Source organism: Pyrgilauda ruficollis, unplaced genomic scaffold, assembly GCF_017590135.1.
Source record: "Pyrgilauda ruficollis isolate IOZ18807 unplaced genomic scaffold, ASM1759013v1 scaffold356, whole genome shotgun sequence".
Classification (NCBI taxonomy): domain Eukaryota; kingdom Metazoa; phylum Chordata; class Aves; order Passeriformes; family Passeridae; genus Pyrgilauda; species Pyrgilauda ruficollis.
Genome location: NW_024525001.1, coordinates 51,665 through 71,042, shown reverse-complemented (window position 1 = coordinate 71,042; position 19,378 = coordinate 51,665). Strand labels below are relative to the sequence as shown.

General features: G+C 55.1%; 1 protein-coding gene across 1 annotated transcript in view; it reads left to right on the top strand.

The window, feature by feature from the left end:
- TASOR2 (transcription activation suppressor family member 2) overlaps positions 1-18,289 on the top strand; it is a 32,150-nt gene extending 13,861 nt beyond the window's left edge. Inside the window, exons 8-23 of the mRNA XM_041475582.1 lie at positions 44-63; positions 551-643; positions 1,381-1,530; positions 1,646-1,749; positions 2,767-2,839; positions 3,289-3,363; positions 3,845-4,606; positions 4,965-5,201; positions 6,222-7,071; positions 8,236-8,773; positions 9,877-13,617; positions 14,514-14,639; positions 14,903-15,056; positions 15,744-15,849; positions 17,691-17,866; positions 18,168-18,289. Coding sequence (XP_041331516.1) covers positions 44-63; positions 551-643; positions 1,381-1,530; positions 1,646-1,749; positions 2,767-2,839; positions 3,289-3,363; positions 3,845-4,606; positions 4,965-5,201; positions 6,222-7,071; positions 8,236-8,773; positions 9,877-13,617; positions 14,514-14,639; positions 14,903-15,056; positions 15,744-15,849; positions 17,691-17,866; positions 18,168-18,289 — 7,327 coding nt within the window. The remainder of the gene's footprint in view (positions 1-43; positions 64-550; positions 644-1,380; positions 1,531-1,645; positions 1,750-2,766; positions 2,840-3,288; positions 3,364-3,844; positions 4,607-4,964; positions 5,202-6,221; positions 7,072-8,235; positions 8,774-9,876; positions 13,618-14,513; positions 14,640-14,902; positions 15,057-15,743; positions 15,850-17,690; positions 17,867-18,167) is intronic.
- The last annotated feature ends 1,089 nt before the right edge of the window (positions 18,290-19,378 follow it).

The following is a 19,378-nucleotide window of genomic DNA, read 5'->3' as shown; positions in this document are numbered from 1 at the left end:
CCATCTCTGAATATTTTCTTTTTTTATTGATGTCTCTCTCCAGAGTGGAGCAGAACCACCAAGGTAAGAACTGCTGGGGTTTCTGGGTTTTTGGGTTTGGGGATTTTGGGGCTGTGGTTGTGGTTGCTTGGATTTGGGGTGTTTGGGTTTGGGGTTGTGATTTTTCGGGTTGGGGTTTTTTGAGCATGGGGTTTTTGGGGTTGTGGTTTTTTGGGTTTGGGGTTTTTGGGATTGTGGTTGTTTGGGGTTGGGGTTTTTGGGGTTGGCAGTTTTGGATTTGGGTTTGGGGTTTTTTGGGTTTGAGTCTGTGGTTTTTGAGGTTGTGGTTTTTGGGGTTGTGGTTGTGGATTTTAGGTTTGGGGATTTTTGGGGTTGTGGTTTTTGGGTTTGGGGTTCTGGTTTTTCTGATTGTGTTTGGGGTTTTGGGGGTTTTTGGTTTTGGGGTTTTTGGGTTTGAGGTTGCGGGGTTTGGATTTTGGCTTTGGGTTTGTGCTTTTTGGCTTTCCCCACGGACTGTTCTCTCCTCTCCCCTGTCCCGTTCCCTCCGCAGAGCCGCGGTCGCTGTCGGCAGCGCCGTGCCCGTGGCGGGGCCAGCTCTGCATCGGGGGCCGGCGCCTCTGCACCATCGGCCTGAGGAGCCGCAGTGAGCCAGGCTTAGCACAGCATGGGCAGTGTACCCACCCAGCTGTGAGTGTGCCTGGGCTGGGCTTAGCACCCTGAGCCGGGCTTAGCACAGCATGGGCAGTGTACCCACCCAGCTGTGAGTGTGCCTGGGCTGGGCTTAGCACCCTGAGCCGGGCTTAGCACAGTGAGCCAGGCTTAGCACAGCATGGGCAGTGTACCCACCCAGCTGTGAGTGGGGCTGAGCCAGGCTTAGCACGCTGGGCCTGGGGTGTTACACTGAGCTGGGCTTAGCACACTGAGCCAGGCTTATATACTTGAGCCACACTGAGCTGGGCTTAGCACACTGAGCCTGCTTTCTCAGACTGAACCTTGTTCCTTAACCAAATCCTGGTTTCTCAAACTGAACCTGGTTTCTTAAACTAAACTTGGTTTTTTAACTTTAACTGGCTTCTCAAGCTAAACCTGGTTTCTCAAGCTAAACCTGGTTTCTCAAACTAAGCCAGTTTTTGTCTTTTCCTGCCTCAGCCCTTTGCTGCTGGGATGTTGGGACTGTCAGGAATGCGGTGTTGGGTCCCAGCTGGGCGAGGAGATGAAATCCTTTAAAAGAATTCAGTTCTGACACCTGCCACTAAACCAGATTGCTCCAGTCCTGGCTTTAAACACCCCAGGATCTGTGATTTGAGGATTTTCAGGATTTGCACACAGGATCCTGAGCAAGCTGCACCTTTTCCAGATCTTTTTTTTTTGGCTCCACAGAACTCCCAGCTCTCCTTAATCCTGAAATTTCTGTGCTTTATCCCCTCAGGCCTCCCAGCCTGGACATCAAACACGTCATGGGATTGTCTGACTTGAAGAAAAAACTGCCAGAAGCTGCATTTGGGAAAAAAAATTACACTAGGAATGAAGGTGGGTGTGAAATATCCCAATTTCCAGTGCTCCCAGCAATTCCACCTCCACCCTGCTGGGACAGAATCCATGGAAAATCACCACCCCAACCCCAAATCCTTTCTTTTCCCCCCAGTCTGCTTTCAGGGTGTTTACTCCAGTCTCTACGAGGTGGAAATATCCAATAAGGATCAATCCAGAATGGATCAGCTGGTGGAAAAGCTGAAGGAGAAGGATTTGGTGAGTGTTTTCCTGGGAGGAAAGTGGCCTTTAAGTGACATTTTTGGTGTTATTATCCACAATTAATGCAAAATGGAATTAATCACCCTGCTTTAAATGTTATTTTCCTGTTTTGTTGCTCTCGTTTATTCTTTCTGTTTCTCACCTGAAGATTAATGCCACGAGCTGGGAATTACTTCTGGAGCTGAGCATTCCCAGGATTCCTTTGGAATTCCTGCCTCTTACCCCTTCTCCTCTCTGCCTTGAGCACCCAGAGGAAGAGCTGCTCTGCTGAATCCCGAAAATTTCCCTGGGATTGCCCAGAATTCCCAAAATTCTTGTGTTTTCCTGGAGGAGTGGGCACCAATCCAATCCTGAGTGCATGGAATGGGATCAGGGAACTTCCAGGTTTATCCAGTTCCTGGAAGATTCCTGAAAAAAATGGAAGAAAGATCCAAATTTGGAAAAGGAGAGGCAATCCAAGGCAGCAAACACAAGGAAAAGCTGATTTTTATCTCTTTATCCATCTGCTCCTGGAAATCTGGGACACAATTCCAGGACTTTTTTACACTCAGCTAATTTTTTTTTTCCCAAAGATTCACTGATGCTGCCAAAATCCAGCTGAGCTCCAGCCAGGTAGTGGCTGGAATTTGGTGTTTTCCAGGATGCTGGAATTTTGTCTTTTCCCAGGGTGCTGGAATTTTGTGTTTTCCCAGGCTGTTGGAATTTTGTCATTTCCCAGGCTGTTGGAATTTTGTGTTTCCCTGGGATGCTGGAATTCTGTGTTTTCCCAGATTGCTGGAGTTTTCTGTTTTCCAGGATTCTGGAATTTTGTCTTTTCGAGGATGTTGGGAAAACCTTCCCCTTTGGGCTGCAATTCCTGGCAGGGATAGATTACTAATCTTCATTAATTCCAGCCAGCTTGATCAGGACTTTATTTTAAGGAATTTTAGGCCTGAACAAGGAATATTTTGATCCTAGCTGGCACAAGAGGCAGGGAAGGAGCAGAGTTTGATTTTTTTTCTCTGTTTGTTGCAGGCAATCATCAAATATTTACAGGACCAAGGAGTTCTCATCCTGCTCACGTCCTCAGCCTTGGCACGGGAGGATGGTAAGGCTGGGCTGGGCTGGGCTTAGTTCCTGCTGGGTTTTGGAGGCTAAACTGAACCTGGTTTCTCAAATGGAACCTGGTTTCTCAAACTGAACCTGTTTTTTTAAACTAAACCTGGTTTCTCAAACTAAACTTGGTTCCTTAACCAAAACTTGGTTTCTCAAACTGAACGTGGTTTCTTAACCAAATCCTGGTTTCTTATTTAAAACCTGGTTTCTCAATCTAAACCTGGTTTCTCAAACTGAACCTGGTTTTTTAAACTAAACCTGGTTTCTGAACCCAAACCTGGTTTTTCAACAAAAATTAGGTTTCTGAAACTAAACCTGGTTTTTCAGACTATGTGTGGTTTCGAAACCCAAACCTGTTTTCTCAGACTAAGCCTGGTTTCTCACACTAAGCCTGGTTGCTCACACTAAGCCTGGTTTGTGACCCCAGCCTGTTTTCTGCAGGCCTGGAGCCCAAGGAGCCCGTCAGCCTGCTGGCCCTGTTCCTGTTCCGCTCCCCGCGGGCGCTGAGCCCCCGAGGTAGGAGCCCCCTGTGCTGCCCCCGGCTCTGCGCTGGGCTGGAGTCCTGGCTCAAAGGGCCCAGTGCTCTTCAAAGCTGAAATTTCTGCCCAAAATTGGGGTGTTTGGTGGGATCCACGTGGAGCAGGTTTGGGATGTTTGGTAGGATCAACGTGGAGCAGGTTTGGGATGTTTGGTGGGATTCATGTGGAGCAGGTTTGGGATGTTTGGTGGGATCCATCCTGAGCAGGTTGGATGTTTGGGATGTTGGGATCCATCCAAAGCATTTGGACTTCCCCCCAGGGCTGAGCTTTTTGCAGGCTGATTTTTGGAGCTTTTTACTTCAATATTTCCTTTTTTCCCTTTTAATTTTCCTTCTCCTTTCCCTTTTCCTTTCCGTTCTTCTCCTTCCCTCCAACGTTTCCCGACACCAGGGAAATGATTTAGTGAGCTCACTCCTTTGCTAACTGGATTAAAAGCCATTTTGGTTTTCCCTTCCCAGTGGAAAAGCAGGAGCCAAAGGAGAGGCAGGGGGGCAGTGCCAGGAGTGCCATCTCCCTAAAAATCGCCTCCGTTTTGCCGGGACTCCGCTACGCCTTATGGAAAGCAGCCGCTTCCTCCTGCAATGCCACGGGCAGCCCCAGCATCCAGGAGCACCTCCAGGAATATGCAAAACTCCAGGAAAACTCTGAGGGCACCCCTGGGCAGAGCAGTGACATTCCCGTGGCTCCTGTCCCCTCTCCGTGGCAGGATGGGGGTGCTGACCCTTCCCAGAAGCTCTCGGAGCGATCCCTGGCCCAGCTGCGCCGTTACCTCTCCAACCCCAGCAGCTTCACCCTGGGAGTCTCAGCAGCTTTGCAATGTCTCAGTGGGGCTGGCAGGAATCTGGGAGATGATCCTGGGAATTCCTTCTCTTCCTCAGTGCCCCCAGATCCTGCTCTTCCCACCAGAGCAGCGGGAATAATGCGGGATAAGGGAGAGCTTCCCGCTTCTGCTCCGGAGAGATTCCCTAAAAGTGTCACCTCTCCCACCAAGCCCTGGGGCAGGGAGATCAGGAGGAAATCCAGCAGGATCCTTGGGAAGAGCGTGCCACCCCTCAAGGCACAAACACATCCTGAGGAGAACAACAGCAGGAGCAGGGAGGCAGCCAAGAAAAAAACCAACGTGGCTTCCTCTTGTCCCAAAAAATCCGGATCTACTGGAAATTCCAACGAGCCCATGCTGAAATTGGCCAATTTGCAGTTGCCACATGGAAGGAAAAGAGGTGAGTGCTGGAAAAATGGGATTGGTTTCCTCCTCCCATCCAGCTGGGATGCTCAGGGTTCACTGGGAACCATCCAGGAACTTTCCAAGTGCCTGGAGCATCCAAATCTCAGGAATTATCCCAGGGAAGGTACCTGAAATTGGGTGCTTCCAGGTCCCTTCCTTTGCTTCCAGGTCAGATTTTACTTCTCATTATCCTGATTTAATTTGGAATAAATTGATTATATTCCTAATTAAATCAGGATAATGAGAAGTAAAATCACCAAAACCCCTTCCCCCCCATCCCTCCCTTTTCCCAATGAATTTTTAACCCAAAGAATTCCCAAACAAAAATCAACCCCTCCTTTTCCCTGTCCCAGGTGCAGAGGTCCTGGCTGCAGAAATTGTCCACAAACCCCAGTGTGAAAGTGCTGAGAAGGAAAGCTCAGCTCCCAATGGTCCTGGCGTGGAGGCAAAGAGGCCAAAAACTGTGGAAAACCTGGACTCAAAGAAGGTTCCTGTCACTGAGAGTGGCACAAAGCCAGGGAAAAGCAAAATGCAGAAAAACGTGGAAAACAAAACATCAAAACCTCCAGAGAAGCAGCAGGAAGGGAGTGGTGAGAAAAAATTCCCTTGGGAAAAAATTCCTTTAAAAGCTGAGCCATCCAATGGCAGGGATGAAACAAATGGCTTTGGATTGAAACAGGGAAAATGTCAAATATGATGGAGTTCCCAGAGAATCCTCCTGAATCCCTGAAGTGTCCAAGGCCACTGGGATGACCATGGGGTTGGACTGGGATGATCCTTAAATTCCCTTCCAGCATTCCATGATCAGCATTCCCTCACTGCCTTTGGAGCACCCAGAGTGCATCCAGCTTCTCCCATGGGATGGCTCCTGCCAAACCCAAAAAAATCCCAAAAAAAGCCAGTTTGACTGTAAAAAAAACCCAGTTTTGTGTCTCATTTGATAATGGGATGAGCCTTGGGGTTGGAATGGTGTGATCCCTAAATTCCCTTCCAGCATTCCGAATTCCCTTGGGAAAAAATTCCTTTAAAAGCTGAGCCATCCAATGGCAGGGATGAAACAAATGGCTTTGGATTGAAACAGGGAAAATGTCAAATATGATGGAGTTCCCAGAGAATCCTCCTGAATCCCTGAAGTGTCCAAGGCCACTGGGATGACCATGGGGTTGGACTGGGATGATCCTTAAATTCCCTTCCAGCATTCCATGATCAGCATTCCCTCACTGCCTTTGGAGCACCCAGAGTGCATCCAGCTTCTCCCATGGGATGGCTCCTGCCAAACCCCAGAAAATCCCAGAAATCCCAAAAAAAGCCAGTTTGGCTGTAAAAAAAACCCCAGTTTTGTGTCTCACACGCTAATGGGATGAGCCATGGGGTTTGACTGGGATGATCCTTAAATTCCCATTCCAGCATTCCATGATCAGCATTCCCTCACTGCCTTTGGAGCACCCAGAGTGCATCCAGCTTCTCCCATGGGATGGCTCCTGCCAAACCCAAAAAATCCCAAAAAAAGCCAGTTTGGCTGTAAAAAACCCCAGTCCAAAAGTGGATTTTTTCCCTTTTTAAATTGATTTTTCCCTTTCTAAATGGATTTTTTCCCTGTTTCCCCCCAGAGTGGAAGGAGCTGCTCTCGGAGCTCCCCAGCGAAGCCTCATCCCAACCCCCCGGAGCAGAAATCCCAAGGAATGTTCATCCCATGGCAATTCCCAGCGTTGCCTTTGCCCTGCCAGGGGACAACAGTGACTCCCACGCCCTGAACCTGCTGGCTGACCTGGCCCTGGGCTCCTGCATTCCTGCCTTTATTCCCAAGGATTCTGGGATCGTCCCTGTGGAATCTGGGGATTCCTGGGAGCAGCAGAGCCCGTCCGACCCCAAATCCCTGCGCGTGGATTCCGACCACAAATACCACAGGGCAGACAAGCAGGGCAAAAAATGCACCTCCAGCAAAGTGTCCCTGACCCAGCCACTTCCTGAAGAAACAGATTCCAGCCAGCTGGCCTCTCCTCCCAGGGAAAAACCTTCTGGAATTTTCAGCAGGAGCAGCGGGATTCCCATCCCCGCCGTATTCCAGGTGCTCCCTCCCCGCCAAGCTCCGCAAGCCTGCGATGTGAACAAGCACTCCATCATCTCAGCCGAGCACTCCTACGCCTCCCCCATGCCCGACGATCCCAAAGCATCCCCAGATCCCAAAGGGAATCCCAGTGCTGCCCCCAGGAACCCTCCAGGAGCTCCCTTGGTCGGGAAGGTGCTGCCGTTCCGGCACCAGCAGAGCAGCGCCGCCGAGCCCGCCCGGAGCCTGAGCTCTGCCAGGAAAAAGGAGGATTTCTCCAAGAGCCACACGGTGAATCTCTGTGGGAATTCCATGAAGGTCACGTGCCGTTGGGAGGAGGAATATCTCTTCCACCTGGACAGCAGGTACACCAATGATTCCCTGGAGAAAACTGTCATCCGTGCCCTGCATGGGTAAGTCGGCCTGGAGATGGCTGGAGGAGTTTGGGAATGGGGTTTGTGTGCTTTTAGCCCTTTGGTTTCCATAATTGTGGGGTTTGTTCCCTGTGTTGGTGTGGTTTTCTTGGAAAAGAGGGTTTGGGGGTGGTGCTGAGGGGCAAAGTGGATGTGACCCAGCCTCGTGTGCTGGAACCAAAATTCCACCCCATCCTGTGGTGATCCACGGTGTGGGCAGCAGGAAAAGGGGGAATTGGGGAATTCTGGCCTTGATCTTGAAGATCCCTTCCCACCCAACCCATTCCATGATTCTGCAATTCCCCTGGCTCTGCAGTTGGAATTGGTACCTAAAGCCACGAGGCCAAGTCCTCCATCCCTCCTTCGGAGCTCAGATTTCCTCTATTTTTATTTTTTCCTAAAGAAAACTGGAATCTGCTTCAAGCAGTGTGTGCCCCTCTGCATTGGGGCTGAGCCCTGAAGGGAGCCAGGGATAAACTCCAGGGATGAACTCCAAGAATGAAATCGAGGAATGAATTTTAGGGATCCAGTTTGACTGTGAACTCCAGGGGTGAACTCCAAGGATGAATTCTCAGGGATGAACTTCAGGGATGAATTTCAGGGATCAGCTCCAGGGGTGAACTCCAGGGATGAATTCTCAGGGATGAACTTCAGGGATGAATTTCAGGGATCAGCTCCAGGGGTGAATTCTCAGGGATGAATTTCAGGAATGAACTCCAGTGGTGAACTCCAGGGATGAGCTCTCAGGGATGAATTCTCAGGGATGAACTCCACGGATTAATTCCCTGGAGCTGAACGGGCGAGGATGAGGATGGTCCAGCCTCTTTTTTCTTCCCTTCCCAGGCCCTGGGATCCCAATCTTCCCGACGATGTGGAAGAGCTCCAGGGGTGAATTCTCAGGGATGAATTTCAGGAATGAACTCCAGTGGTGAACTCCAGGGATGAGCTCTCAGGGATGAATTCTCAGGGATGAACTTCAGGGATGAATTTCAGGGATCAGCTCCAGGGGTGAATTCTCAGGGATGAATTTCAGGAATGAACTCCAGTGGTGAACTCCAGGGATGAATTCTCAGGGATGAATTCTCAGGGATGAACTCCACGGATGAATTCCGTGGAGCTGAACGGGATGAGGATGGTCCAGACTCTTTTTTCTTCCCTTCCCAGGCCCTGGGATCCCAATCTTCCCGACGATGTGGAAGGGATGAAGCTGATCCTGCACATGTGGGTGGCTCTGTTCTACAGGAAGCCCAGCAAGCTCCTGAGCAGCTCCAGGAAGGTGGTGGAGCACAGCAATCCCAGGAAATTCGTCTCCATCAACAGCTCCGGTGGCTTCCTGGAGCTCAGCGACGACAGCCAGGACTGCTTTGGCTTTGAGACGTGTCCTGCAGACTCCGGCTCGGATCCTGACCAGACTCCCAGCAGCTCCCTGGATCCCAGCACCCCTTCCCAGGGCGCTTCCCAGCCCGAGAAGAGCCCAGCGGATTCCCAGACGGACGCGGACGGAGCTGCTGGAGCTGTGGACAGCACGGTGTCCTCCTCCTCTGGGGAGCTGCCCTGCGGGGAGGAGGAGGAGCCTTCCTCCACCAGCTGTCCCGAGAGCCTTTCCCTGCAGGATCATTCCAGGGAAAAGCTGGATGTGGCAGGCGGGGAGCCGGAAGGCGTTCCCGAGGAGAGCGCGCGCGACGTCTCGAGCGTCACCGCGGTGAGTGCGGCCTTGGGGGGCTCCAAGGAACGTTTTCCTCCTGAAAGAGCAGGATTTTCCTCTTAAAAGAGTAGGATTTCCTCCTAGAAGAGCAGGATTTTGCTCTTAGGGGAGGAGGATTTTCATCTCTTAAGAGCTGGAATTTCTTCCTGGAGGAGCAGGAGTTTCCTCTTAAAAGAGCAGAATTCTTCTTTTAGGGGAGCAGGATTTTACTCTTAGAGGAGCAGGATTTTCCTCTTAAAAGAGCAGGATTTTCCTCCTGAAAGAGCAGGATTTTTCTCCTAAAAGAACAGGATGTTCCTTTTAAAGGAGCAGGATTTTCCTCTTAAAAGAGCAGGAGTTTCCTCTTAGAGAAGCAGAATTTTTCCTATAAGAGCAGGATTTCCTCTTAGGGGAGGAGGATTTTCATCTCTTAAAAGAGCAGGAATTTCCTCCTAGAGGAGCAGGATTTTCCTCTTAGAAGACAAGGATTTTCCTCTAGAGGAGCAGAATTTTCCTCTTAGAGCAGCAGGATTTTCCAGAAGAATGGAGCAGCTATGCTTGTGGGGTATCCAGGGAAGCAGGGATGCTCACCAAAAGGGAGGAATCCCAGTTTAAAGTAATTAAAGTGTCGAGCTCAGCGCCTGTTCCTGATTTAAATTCCGAGTTTGTGTGTCCTCAGCTGAGCCCCCAGCATCCCAGAGCAGAATCCCAAATCCAGCACAGCCATTCCCACGTGGATTTGGAAAGCTGGGATTTGTTGGCTCAGGAGATTTTCCCCCACACAGGTGCCAGTGCAGTGCTTTGCATCATTCCCCTCATCCCTCCAGTGAAATCCATGAAAATTCCATTCTGGATAAAGCTTGAAATTAATTTTTACACTTTCTCCAGTCTGCACGTGGTCAGGAGTGGAGGTTCTTGTGGTAAACATAAAACACAGGGCTCTGCTGAGATGTTTCCCAACTGAATTCTCAAATTAAAGTAATTCCTTTAAAACTTGAACAGAGGAGCAGCTTCCATAGGGCTGGAATGAAGGAAAAAATATTCCAGTGGTTTTTTTTTTTTTTCCTGCATTTTCCTGTGAGGAATGTTTTCTTCTTGTTAACCCGTGGATTGTGTTCCAGGAGGAGGCAGCCAAGGAGGACCTGCTGGATGCCAGGATCACCCCCAGCCCTCCCGAGGAGCTCGGCTGTCCCAGCAAATCCCCGGATGTGCCAGGCACGGAAAACCCCGGGAGCCAAGCCCCAAACTCCAGCACAGCTCCATGGACAGACCCCCCCTGTGCACCTCAGGAAAACGGGGAGCAGCAGCAGGAAAACCAGCAGGGAGCAGGCTCAGGGAGTGGCCCCGGCCCTCCCGAGGATGAGGAGGGAATGGGAGGCTCTGGGCATTCCCTGGACGTTGAGGATGGCGCTGATCCGCAGCCTGCCTGTGATTCCGTGCCCTTGGAAGCAACTCCTGGAAGTGCAGAGCCTGGGGGAGCCACTGAGGAAGGGGAGGAATGCCAGGAGCCCTCGGAGCACTCGGAAAAAGAGGAGAGGGAGGTGGAGGAGGAGAAGAAGGAGAACGAGGAGTTGGAGGATGAAAGCTCCTTCGTGGGCCCCGTGGGTTTGGTGCTGTCCGAGAGCAGCGATGCCGAGATGGAATGCGAGCACGGCGAGAAGAATCCAGGGAATTTGGCATCTCCAGAGCAGTTTGGTGTTCCTGAAGAGGCTCCCCTGCCCAGCCCCACCTCCCTGGCACCCTCCTGCCCCGACAGATCCTCCCCAGCGCCCTCAGATGGGGCCGGGACTGACCCTGGAGGCTTTCCTGAGGAGATGTCACCAAACCAGGAGGAGCTCCCGGATCCCTGGGACGCTCCGGGCACGCCGGAGTCGGAGACAAACGGGATTGGAGTGGCCAGTCCGGCCGAGGTGGGGTCACCCCACAGTGACAGCGGGGAGCTGGCAGTGCCCCCAGAGCCCAGCCCTGTCCGTGGGGCACAGCCCGACAGCGTTACAGACAGCCCGGGACCTGCCAGAGACACACTGGGAAACGGCTCCGGGCACAAAAACCAGGATCAGGCTCCCTCTGGGGAACGCTGGGAGCGTGCTGGGAGCACAGGGTCCCCCTGCAGACAGGGAGTGAGCCTGGCCCTGTCCCCCGACTCCAGCTCCGTCTGCCTGACCTCTCCCGACGGCTCCGTGGATCCGTGGGCTGCTCCGGAGGATCAGCCCGTGGAGAGCGTCCAGTCCCCGTCCCAGAGCGACCTGGGACGGAGCAGCTGCTTCTCCCAGCTGGGTGGGGATGACACCGATCCCGACCCAAATTCCCTGGATGCTGAGGAGTCAAACCAAGGCAGGAATGGGATTTTGGTGGAGGAACAGCAGGGGAGCCCCTCTGCCAATGACACGGAGGAGCTGGATGATCCCATGGGAGCGGGAGATAGCCGGGACTCCCCCTTTGAGTACACAGACAGAGGAGATGACTGCAGAGCTGAGGAGAGCGAGGATGTGTTCCCTGGGACAGAGAATTCCCCTGGGAATGACACCACAAACGTGGAGATGGCGGAGATGCCTCTCCACCATCACCTCCTGGAATCAGAGCCCTCCTCCTCCATCAGGGAGGGCATCTCAGCCATACAGGAGCTCCCCAGGCAGCAGCAGAGCTTCCCAAACCTCCACGGGGACTCAGCTCCTGCTTCTCCTGGCGCCGGAGACTCCAACCCCGGCATTCCCGCCGTGCCGGGCCGGCGGGAGTCGGTGCTGTGCCGCCTCTGGAAGCCGTGCCGGGAAGGAGGAGCCACGCAGGTGAGTGTGGCTGCCTGGAGCCTGGATGGCTCCTTCCATCCCAGCTGTTCCCAAGAGCTGCTGGAGTCCCCAGCTCCCTGCTCCCCCATGGATGCGCCAGCGGAGCCGGGATCTGTTCCTCCTTCTCCGTGTGATCCGTGGGACGATCCTGCAGAGCTGGGCTCGCCGCTCCCTGAGACGCTCCCCGGGATGCTCCCTGACACTCCAGACAGTGCCTGGTGGGCCGGGAGCCATGGCAGCCCCGGGAGGAGCCCCAGGAGCTGTGGCAGCCCCGGGAGGAGCCCCAGGAGCTGTGGCAGCCCCAGGAGGAGCCCCAGGAGCTGTGGCAGCCCCAGGATCCGTGGCAGCCCTGGGAGCAGCCCCAGGAGCCATGGCAGCCCTTCCTGCCATGGCAGCCCCAGGAGCTGTGGCAGCCCCAGGAGTGGTGGTAGTCCCAGAAGCCATGGTAGCCCCAGGAGCCATGGCAGCCTGAGGAGCCATGGTATCCCCATGAGCAGTGGTAGCCCCAGGAGCTGTAGCAGCCTCAGGAGTGGTGGCAGCCCCAGGAGCCATGGCAGCCCCAGGAGCCATGGTATCCCCAGGAGCTGTGGTAGCCCCAGGAGCTGTGGTAGCCCCAGAAGCCAAGGCAGCCCCATGAATGGTGGTAGCCCCAGGAGCTGTGGCAGCCTCAGGAGCCATGGTAGCCCCATGAATGGTGGCAGCCCCAGGAGCTGTGGCAGCCCCATGAATGGTGGTAGCCCCAGGAGCTGTGGTAGCCCCAGGAGCCATGGCAGCCCCAGGAGCTGTGGTAGCCGTGGTAGCCCCTGGAGCCAGGCAGGGGATGCCGGAGGGAGCCCCAGGGAGGAGCCCTTCCTGCCAGAGGACCTGGAAGGAGGCAGCATTCCCAGTCCTGCACCTTTCCCAGCCTGGGAGTGTCCCCTGTGCGAGCCCTGGGATGTGTGTGAGCACAACCCCGAGGGATCCCAGGCGTTCCCCGATCCCGACAGTGCCGGCACCGAGGTGGGACAGGGAGAAATTCCAGCTTCTCCCATCCCATGGGACGAGCCCAGGGAACTCTCTGGAGAGCATCTGGAGTTCAGTGATGCTGAGGATATTTCGGATCTGCTCCCAAGGGAAGAGCAGCTCCCAAGCCAAGACACACGTGAGGGCTTGGCCTTTGAAGAGCCACTGGAGAATTCCTTTGGTGACTCAGACCAGGAATATTTTGAGGGGAATTCTCGCTCCCCTCTTCCAAGCAGGAGTTCCTGCATCATGAGATCCACGGATGCTGCAGGAGCAAGGACTACCTGGGACAGCTCCTCCAGGAGCTCCGTGCACACAGAGGAGCGTGGGGAGGCCTGGGACTGGGACACCCCCAGGGATTACGGGAGCTTTGTGGTCACCAGGCAGTGCCAGGAGAGGATGGAACATTTCCAGCTTCCCAGGAGGCGCAGCCGCCGTGCCCGGGAGTCTCACCTGGCCCGCTCCCTGATGGGAACCTGGAGGGGCTTTGAGGAAATCACCCAGAACACTTTGGACATGGAGTGTCTCCGCTTCCATTATAAGCTAAAAGAAATCCTAAGGAATGGCAAACCCCCATTTTCTACCTCCAAAAGCATCTTCCCAACGAACTTTCCTCCCCGCCACGCCCCCATCCCGCTGTCCCCGCGCAGCAGGAGCCCCTTGCAGGTGACAATTCCCCCCTCGGGCGCGTGGCCGGACGGGCTCCACTCCCACAGGGACGCTTGGGCCAGCAGGAGAGGCCGATGCCGGGCCAGGAGCCGGCACGCCGGGGCTGCCTTGCGCCTGGGCAGGCTGCGGTACGAGCACGCCCCGCCGGAGCCGCGCGGGGACGTGGCCGGCATCCTGGACGAGTTCTCCGAGTTCCAGAGGGTGCTGCAGGCCAGGGCCGAGCCCGGCAGCGCGGCCCCGGCGCGGGGGGAGGCCCAGCCCCGCAGGACGGCGGCGTTCCGGGGCTTGGTGACGGAGCTGTGCGGGGCCCTGCGCTGCCACCTGCGCCGCGTGGCCGCCGGAGTGCAGCCCGGAATGTTCTACCTGCTGGAGACTGGGAAGGAGCCCTTCTTCGACAGGGTGAAGGTGGGAGCTGTTTGTGGATGGAGGTGGATTGGGGTGGATGGGGATGGATTGGGATGGATAGGAATGGATTGGGATGGATGGGAATGGATTGGGATGGATCAGGATGAATGGGAATGGATGGAGATGGATTGGAATGGATAGGGATGGATTGGGATGGATGGGAATGGATTGGGATGGATCAGGGTGGATGGGGATGGATCAGGGTGGATGGGGATGGGTTGGAATGGATAGGAATGGATTGGGATGGATCAGGATGAATGGGGATGGATCAGGGTGGATTGGGATGGCTTGGGATGGATCAGGATGAACAGGAAGGGATCAGGATGAATGGGGATGGATGGGAACGGGTTGGGATGGGCAGCTCCAGAGGACAGCTGAGGATGGCAGGGTCAGGGAAGCTTGGGAAACCTGACAGGGATGGTTTGGGAGCCAGGGGCCACCTCAGCTCCCAGTGCCAGGAATTGGCATCACAGGCACAGGAGCCTTGGGATTGGGTCACTGGAGAATCATGGAATGGTTTGGGTGGGAAGGACCTCAAGCATCATCCATTTCCAACCCCATGGCAGGGACACCTCCCACTGTCCCAGGGTGTTCTGCCTGGCCTTGGACATTGCAGGGATGCAGGGGCAGCCCCAGCTGCTCTGGCAATTCCAGCCCAGCCAGGAATTCCATCCCAATATCCCATCTAAACTACTCTGATTTAGTTTGAAGTCCAGCCAACCCTCAGCACTGCCAAGGCCACCATTAACCCATGTCCCCAAGTGCCACACCTGTGTGCCTTTTACATCCCTGCAGGGCTGGGGACTCCCCATTCCTCTGGGCAGCTCATTCCCCTTCCTCTGCCCGTGTTCCCAGGGAAACATTCCCCACCCAAGGCTGCCCCCTTTGTGTTGCAGGCGCTGCTGAAGGCAGAGGGGTTTGTGAGGATGGAGCCCCTGAAGTTCTGCAGAGCCCAGCCCCGGGACAGCGAGCGGCTGCTGGTCATCGTCAGGAACGAGGACATCGCCTCCCACATCCACACCGTGAGCCCGAATCCCCCTTCTCCTCCTCTCAGCCCTGCTCCTTAATGCCAGGATCCATTAAAAAAGTGGGAGCAGCCCAGCTCAAAGCAGTGAGGTCGGGCTTCCCTTGTCCAGCCTCACCCTGGCTCACCAATTCCAGGGAACGTTTCCTCCCTGCATGCAGGGTTGGGATGTGGGGACAGGAATGTTGGGGTGCTGCAGGGCTGGGCTGGGCTGGTTCCCTGGATGTGTGGGCTGTTCCCCAAGCCCTGTTCCTGGGGCAGGTGCCGTGCCTGCTGGAGCTGAAGCGCTGTCCCAGCGTGGTGTTCGCCGGCGTGGACGATCCCGAGGAGGTGACAGGTGACACATTCCAGGAGCTCTTCCAGGCTGGAGGATTCGTGGTGTCTGAGGAGGAGCTGCTGGAAAGGGTGACCCTGGGTGAGTCTCACTGACACATTCCCAGACCTTCCCCTTGGTTCTGTTTCCAGGGGGAGTTCTTGCCCTCCCTCTGACATTTGGATCCCATTGGGATGGAGTGCCCAGCTCAGGGGTTCCCAGAACCTCGCAGGACAGGGCAGGGTTGGCCCAGGATGTTTGGCCTGGAGACTCATGGGATGGTTTAGGTTGGAAGAGACCTTAAGGATTACCCAGTTCCATGGCAGGGACACCTGCCACCATCCCAGGCTGCTCCAGCCCCAGTGTCCAGCCTGGCCTTGGGCACTGCAGGGATGCAGGGGCAGCCCCAGCTGCTCTGGCAATTCCAGCCCAGCCCCTCCCAGCCAGGAATTCCTTCCCAGTATCCAGTGGAAAAAGCAGAACTTGCTGCTGCCTTCAGCTCCTTAGTGGGAAGTGGCAGAGAGAACAGAGCCACCTCTTCTGGGAGATGCTCAGTGAGGTGACAGGGACAAGCTGCACGTGTCCTTTCAGATACCAGGGAAAAAATCACACCAGGACATGATCCCAGTTCTCCATCCTGTGCAGTTTGAGTCTCCTTCCTTGCAGAGACTCAAAGCTCCCCTGGACAAAGCCCTGAGCCCGCTCAGGTGGCCCCACTTGGAGCAGGGCTGGGCCCAGAGACCCCCAGGTCCCCCCTCCCACCCACCCTGAGCTCTGGTGTCCCCTCAGGCCAGCTGAAGGAGGTGGTGAAGGTGCTGGAGAAGCTGAACAGGAGCGGGAGGTGGAAGTGGCTCCTGCACCACAGGGAGAGCAAGAAGCTCAGAGAAGACCTCAGGTAACGGCTCTGCCTGGCAAATTGGGGATTTTTGGGATGGAGCAGCAGGGCTTGGGACCTGGGGAGCATCAGATGGCCTGGAATGTTGTCCTGGATGTGTTCCTGGATGAGGCAGAGCTCTGGCAGCTCTCCTTGCTCCTTGCTGGGCTTCCATAAGGCTCTTCCCTGGCTCCTTGGCAGAGATGCCCTCAGGGAGTGTTGCAGGCTCCTGGAGAGGCACAGATTTCCCTTGAGGAGATGCACATTCCCAAAATTCCCAAAGCAAACTTCCCTCCCTTCCCACCAGCTCATCCCAGCTCCTGACACACCCCCAGGAGCTCAGGGCACCTTCCTGGGGCTCTGCCCCCTCTGGTCCCTTTCCTGCCCCTTCACATCTGGGATTTGGGGAGGGGTGGGGCCCTGAGCTGGGGGTGCAGAGAAGGAATTGCCACTCCAGTTCCCACCAGGAATGGCTGAAGATGGAGCTGCTCTGGCATGGGTTCATCCATGGATGTGTGAAGTGAGAAAACTCCTGGGTTGGGATAAAGGCCGTTTAGCAGGGAAAGGAAAAGCTGGGAAAACAAGGAATTCATCCCCGTTTCCATCACAGGCCATCCCCAGGAAAGCCAAGCTCCATCATCACCACCTCTCCCAACATCTCCTCTTCCTTCTCCTCCTCCCAGCTTTATATCCTGAGCCTGATTCCAGGCTCTGGAACATCCCCTGGGACAGTGGCACTCACCTGTCCTGGCCTTGTGTCCCCCAGGCCCTGTGGGGTGTGAGGAGCAGCCTTGGCAAGAAGCTCAGAGAAGACCTCAGGTAACGGCTCTGCCTGGCAAATTGGGGATTTTTGGGATGGAGCAGCAGGGCTTGGGACCTGGGGAGCATCAGATGGCCTGGAATGTTGTCCTGGATGTGTTCCTGGATGAGGCAGAGCTCTGGCAGCTCTCCTTGCTCCTTGCTGGGCTTCCATAAGGCTCTTCCCTGGCTCCTTGGCAGAGATGCCCTCAGGGAGTGTTGCAGGCTCCTGGAGAGGCACAGATTTCCCTTGAGGAGATGCACATTCCCAGAACTCCCAAAGCAAACTTCCCTCCCTTCCCACCAGCTCATCCCAGCTCCTGACACACCCCCAGGAGCTCAGGGCACCTTCCTGGGGCTCTGCCCCCTCTGGTCCCTTTCCTGCCCCTTCACATCTGGGATTTGGGGAGGGGTGGGGCCCTGAGCTGGGGGTGCAGAGAAGGAATTGCCACTCCAGTTCCCACCAGGAATGGCTGAAGATGGAGCTGCTCTGGCATGGGTTCATCATGGATAAGTGAGAAAACTCCTGGGTTGGGATAAAGGCAGTTTAGCAGGGAAAGGAAAAGCTGGGAAAACAAGGAATTCATCCCCGTTTCCATCACAGGCCATCCCCAGGAAAGCCAGGCTCCATCATCACCGCCTCTCCCAACATCTCCTCTTCCTTCTCCTCCTCCCAGCTTTATATCCTGAGCCTGATTCCAGGCTCTGGAACATCCCCTGGGACAGTGGCACTCACCTGTCCTGGCCTTGTGTCCCCCAGGCCCTGTGGGGTGTGAGGAGCAGCCTTGGCTTTCCAAACCCTGCTCCAGCAACAACAAAACCTCCCTGACCTCCCCACAGCTCCCAGCACAAACCCCAGACGCAGCCCCTGAGATGAAAATGAACCAACCCCAGGCAAAACCAGCACGGGCAGCCCTGGAGCAAGGCGGGATTTGCCACTTTGGATCCAAAAATCACCCGTGGGGCTGGAAAACCCACCTGGAAAAGCAGATCCCACCCTCCCTGCTCATTCCCTGGGGAGGGATGGAGAGGGAAGCCCCTGAGCCGTGCCCCTCTCTCAGCAGGGACGATGCCAGTGCCCAGAAGAAGCAGCTGCTGCTGAGGTGGTGCCAGGGGGCAGAGCTGCTGGAGCTGCTGCCCTTCCACGGCTGCGACTCCGCGGCCGAGCCCCGGCGCGCCCAGTGCCTGCTGGAGCTGCAGGTGCAGCACGTCCGCGCCAGGTTCGCCGTGTACCTCACAGGTAAAGGGATCCCAAAGCCTGCAGGTCTGAAACTGCCCTGGGAAGGGATGGGGGAGGGATAGAAAATCCCCGTTTTCCTGCGGGAATGGCTTCTTTGAGGTGCGGGTCAGGTGTGAGGGGTGAAGAGGAATTTTGGATTTTTGGAGGTTGATGAATTCCAGCGGTGTTTGGAGCCTGGGGGTGGATGAGGCTGTTGGTAAAGCACCAGAGCAACCACGGTGGGGTTTAGGGATATTTCCCACATGTTTAGGAACAACCTCCTTTGTTGGAATTAACAGAGCTGCTGCTCCTCCCCTTGCAGAAAATCCCAGCAGCAGCTGCAGGGAGATCCTGGAAAGCAAAGGGATTCTTGTGGCTGACATCAGCACCTTCCTCGGGACGGTGCAGAAAGTGGCTGCTCCCTTCAGAAGAAGCTACTGGTAAGAGGGGAAAGCTTGGGGTTGATCCCAAACCGCTGGGAACAGCTCAGGGCTGTCTGTGGGGTGGCCAGCAGGGAGCTGGGGTCCCACAGCAGAGCAGGGACCATCCCAGAGTGCTGGATATGGGATCTGCCAGTCAGCACTCTGATCCTGCAGCTGGATCCAGGAGAGCCACGCCTGGCACTGCTGGGAAACGGGGAAAACTCCAGGCCTGGCCCTGGGGAGGCTCTGCAGGAGGCTGGCACTGCCCACAGGGGGCTGGGCACTGACCTGGGCCACGTCTCTGTGTTGCAGGTGACAAAGTGAAGCCACCAGGACACGGCTCCTCCCCAGGCCTGTGGGGGACATCCCCACCATCCCAATGGATTCCCACCAACCATCCCAGTCAATACCATCAATCCCAGTGGATCCCAGTGATCCCACTGGATCCCCACCACACATCCCAGTCAATCCCAGTGGATCCCAGTGATCCCACTGGATCCCCACCATCCATCCCAATCAATCCTATTACCCATCCCAGTGGATCCCAGCCACTGCTGGGGGTGGGGGAAAGTCAGTTTTAGCTCTGTACAGAAATCTTATTTAAAGGTGGGAAATGCAAATCCTCAGGGGATTCATTCCCTGCCATCCAGTCTCACATAGGAAAGGTTTTTTTTAACGGTACAGGTAAATTTTTGGAGTGGTTCCAAGTCTTTTCGTGCAGCTGCCGTTGGGGCAGGCAAATTAATTTCCCAAAGTCTACTTGAAGATTAGGAAGGAGAACAAATCCCTTTTCCACATGGCTGTTGCTGTTCAGGCCCACACTACATTTCAGCTCACCCCCGTTGCCTCCTGGTACCAGTTCCCTGCTGGGACTTGAGGAATCCCAGCATGTGGAATCAGGAACAAAATAAGCTTTTATTTATGGGGGAAGCGGCGCGGCCGAGCCCGCTCCCGACCCGGCTCCGCGGGGCTGGGGAGTTCTTTTAGTTCGTTTTTAAATCCAAGACTGCGAGGCCGTTCTGTACAGGATGACTTTGTACAAAAAGAGTTTGATTAATAAAACCTCCAAAATAACCAAGTTTCACACGGCTCTGCTTTCTGGAGAGGGGAT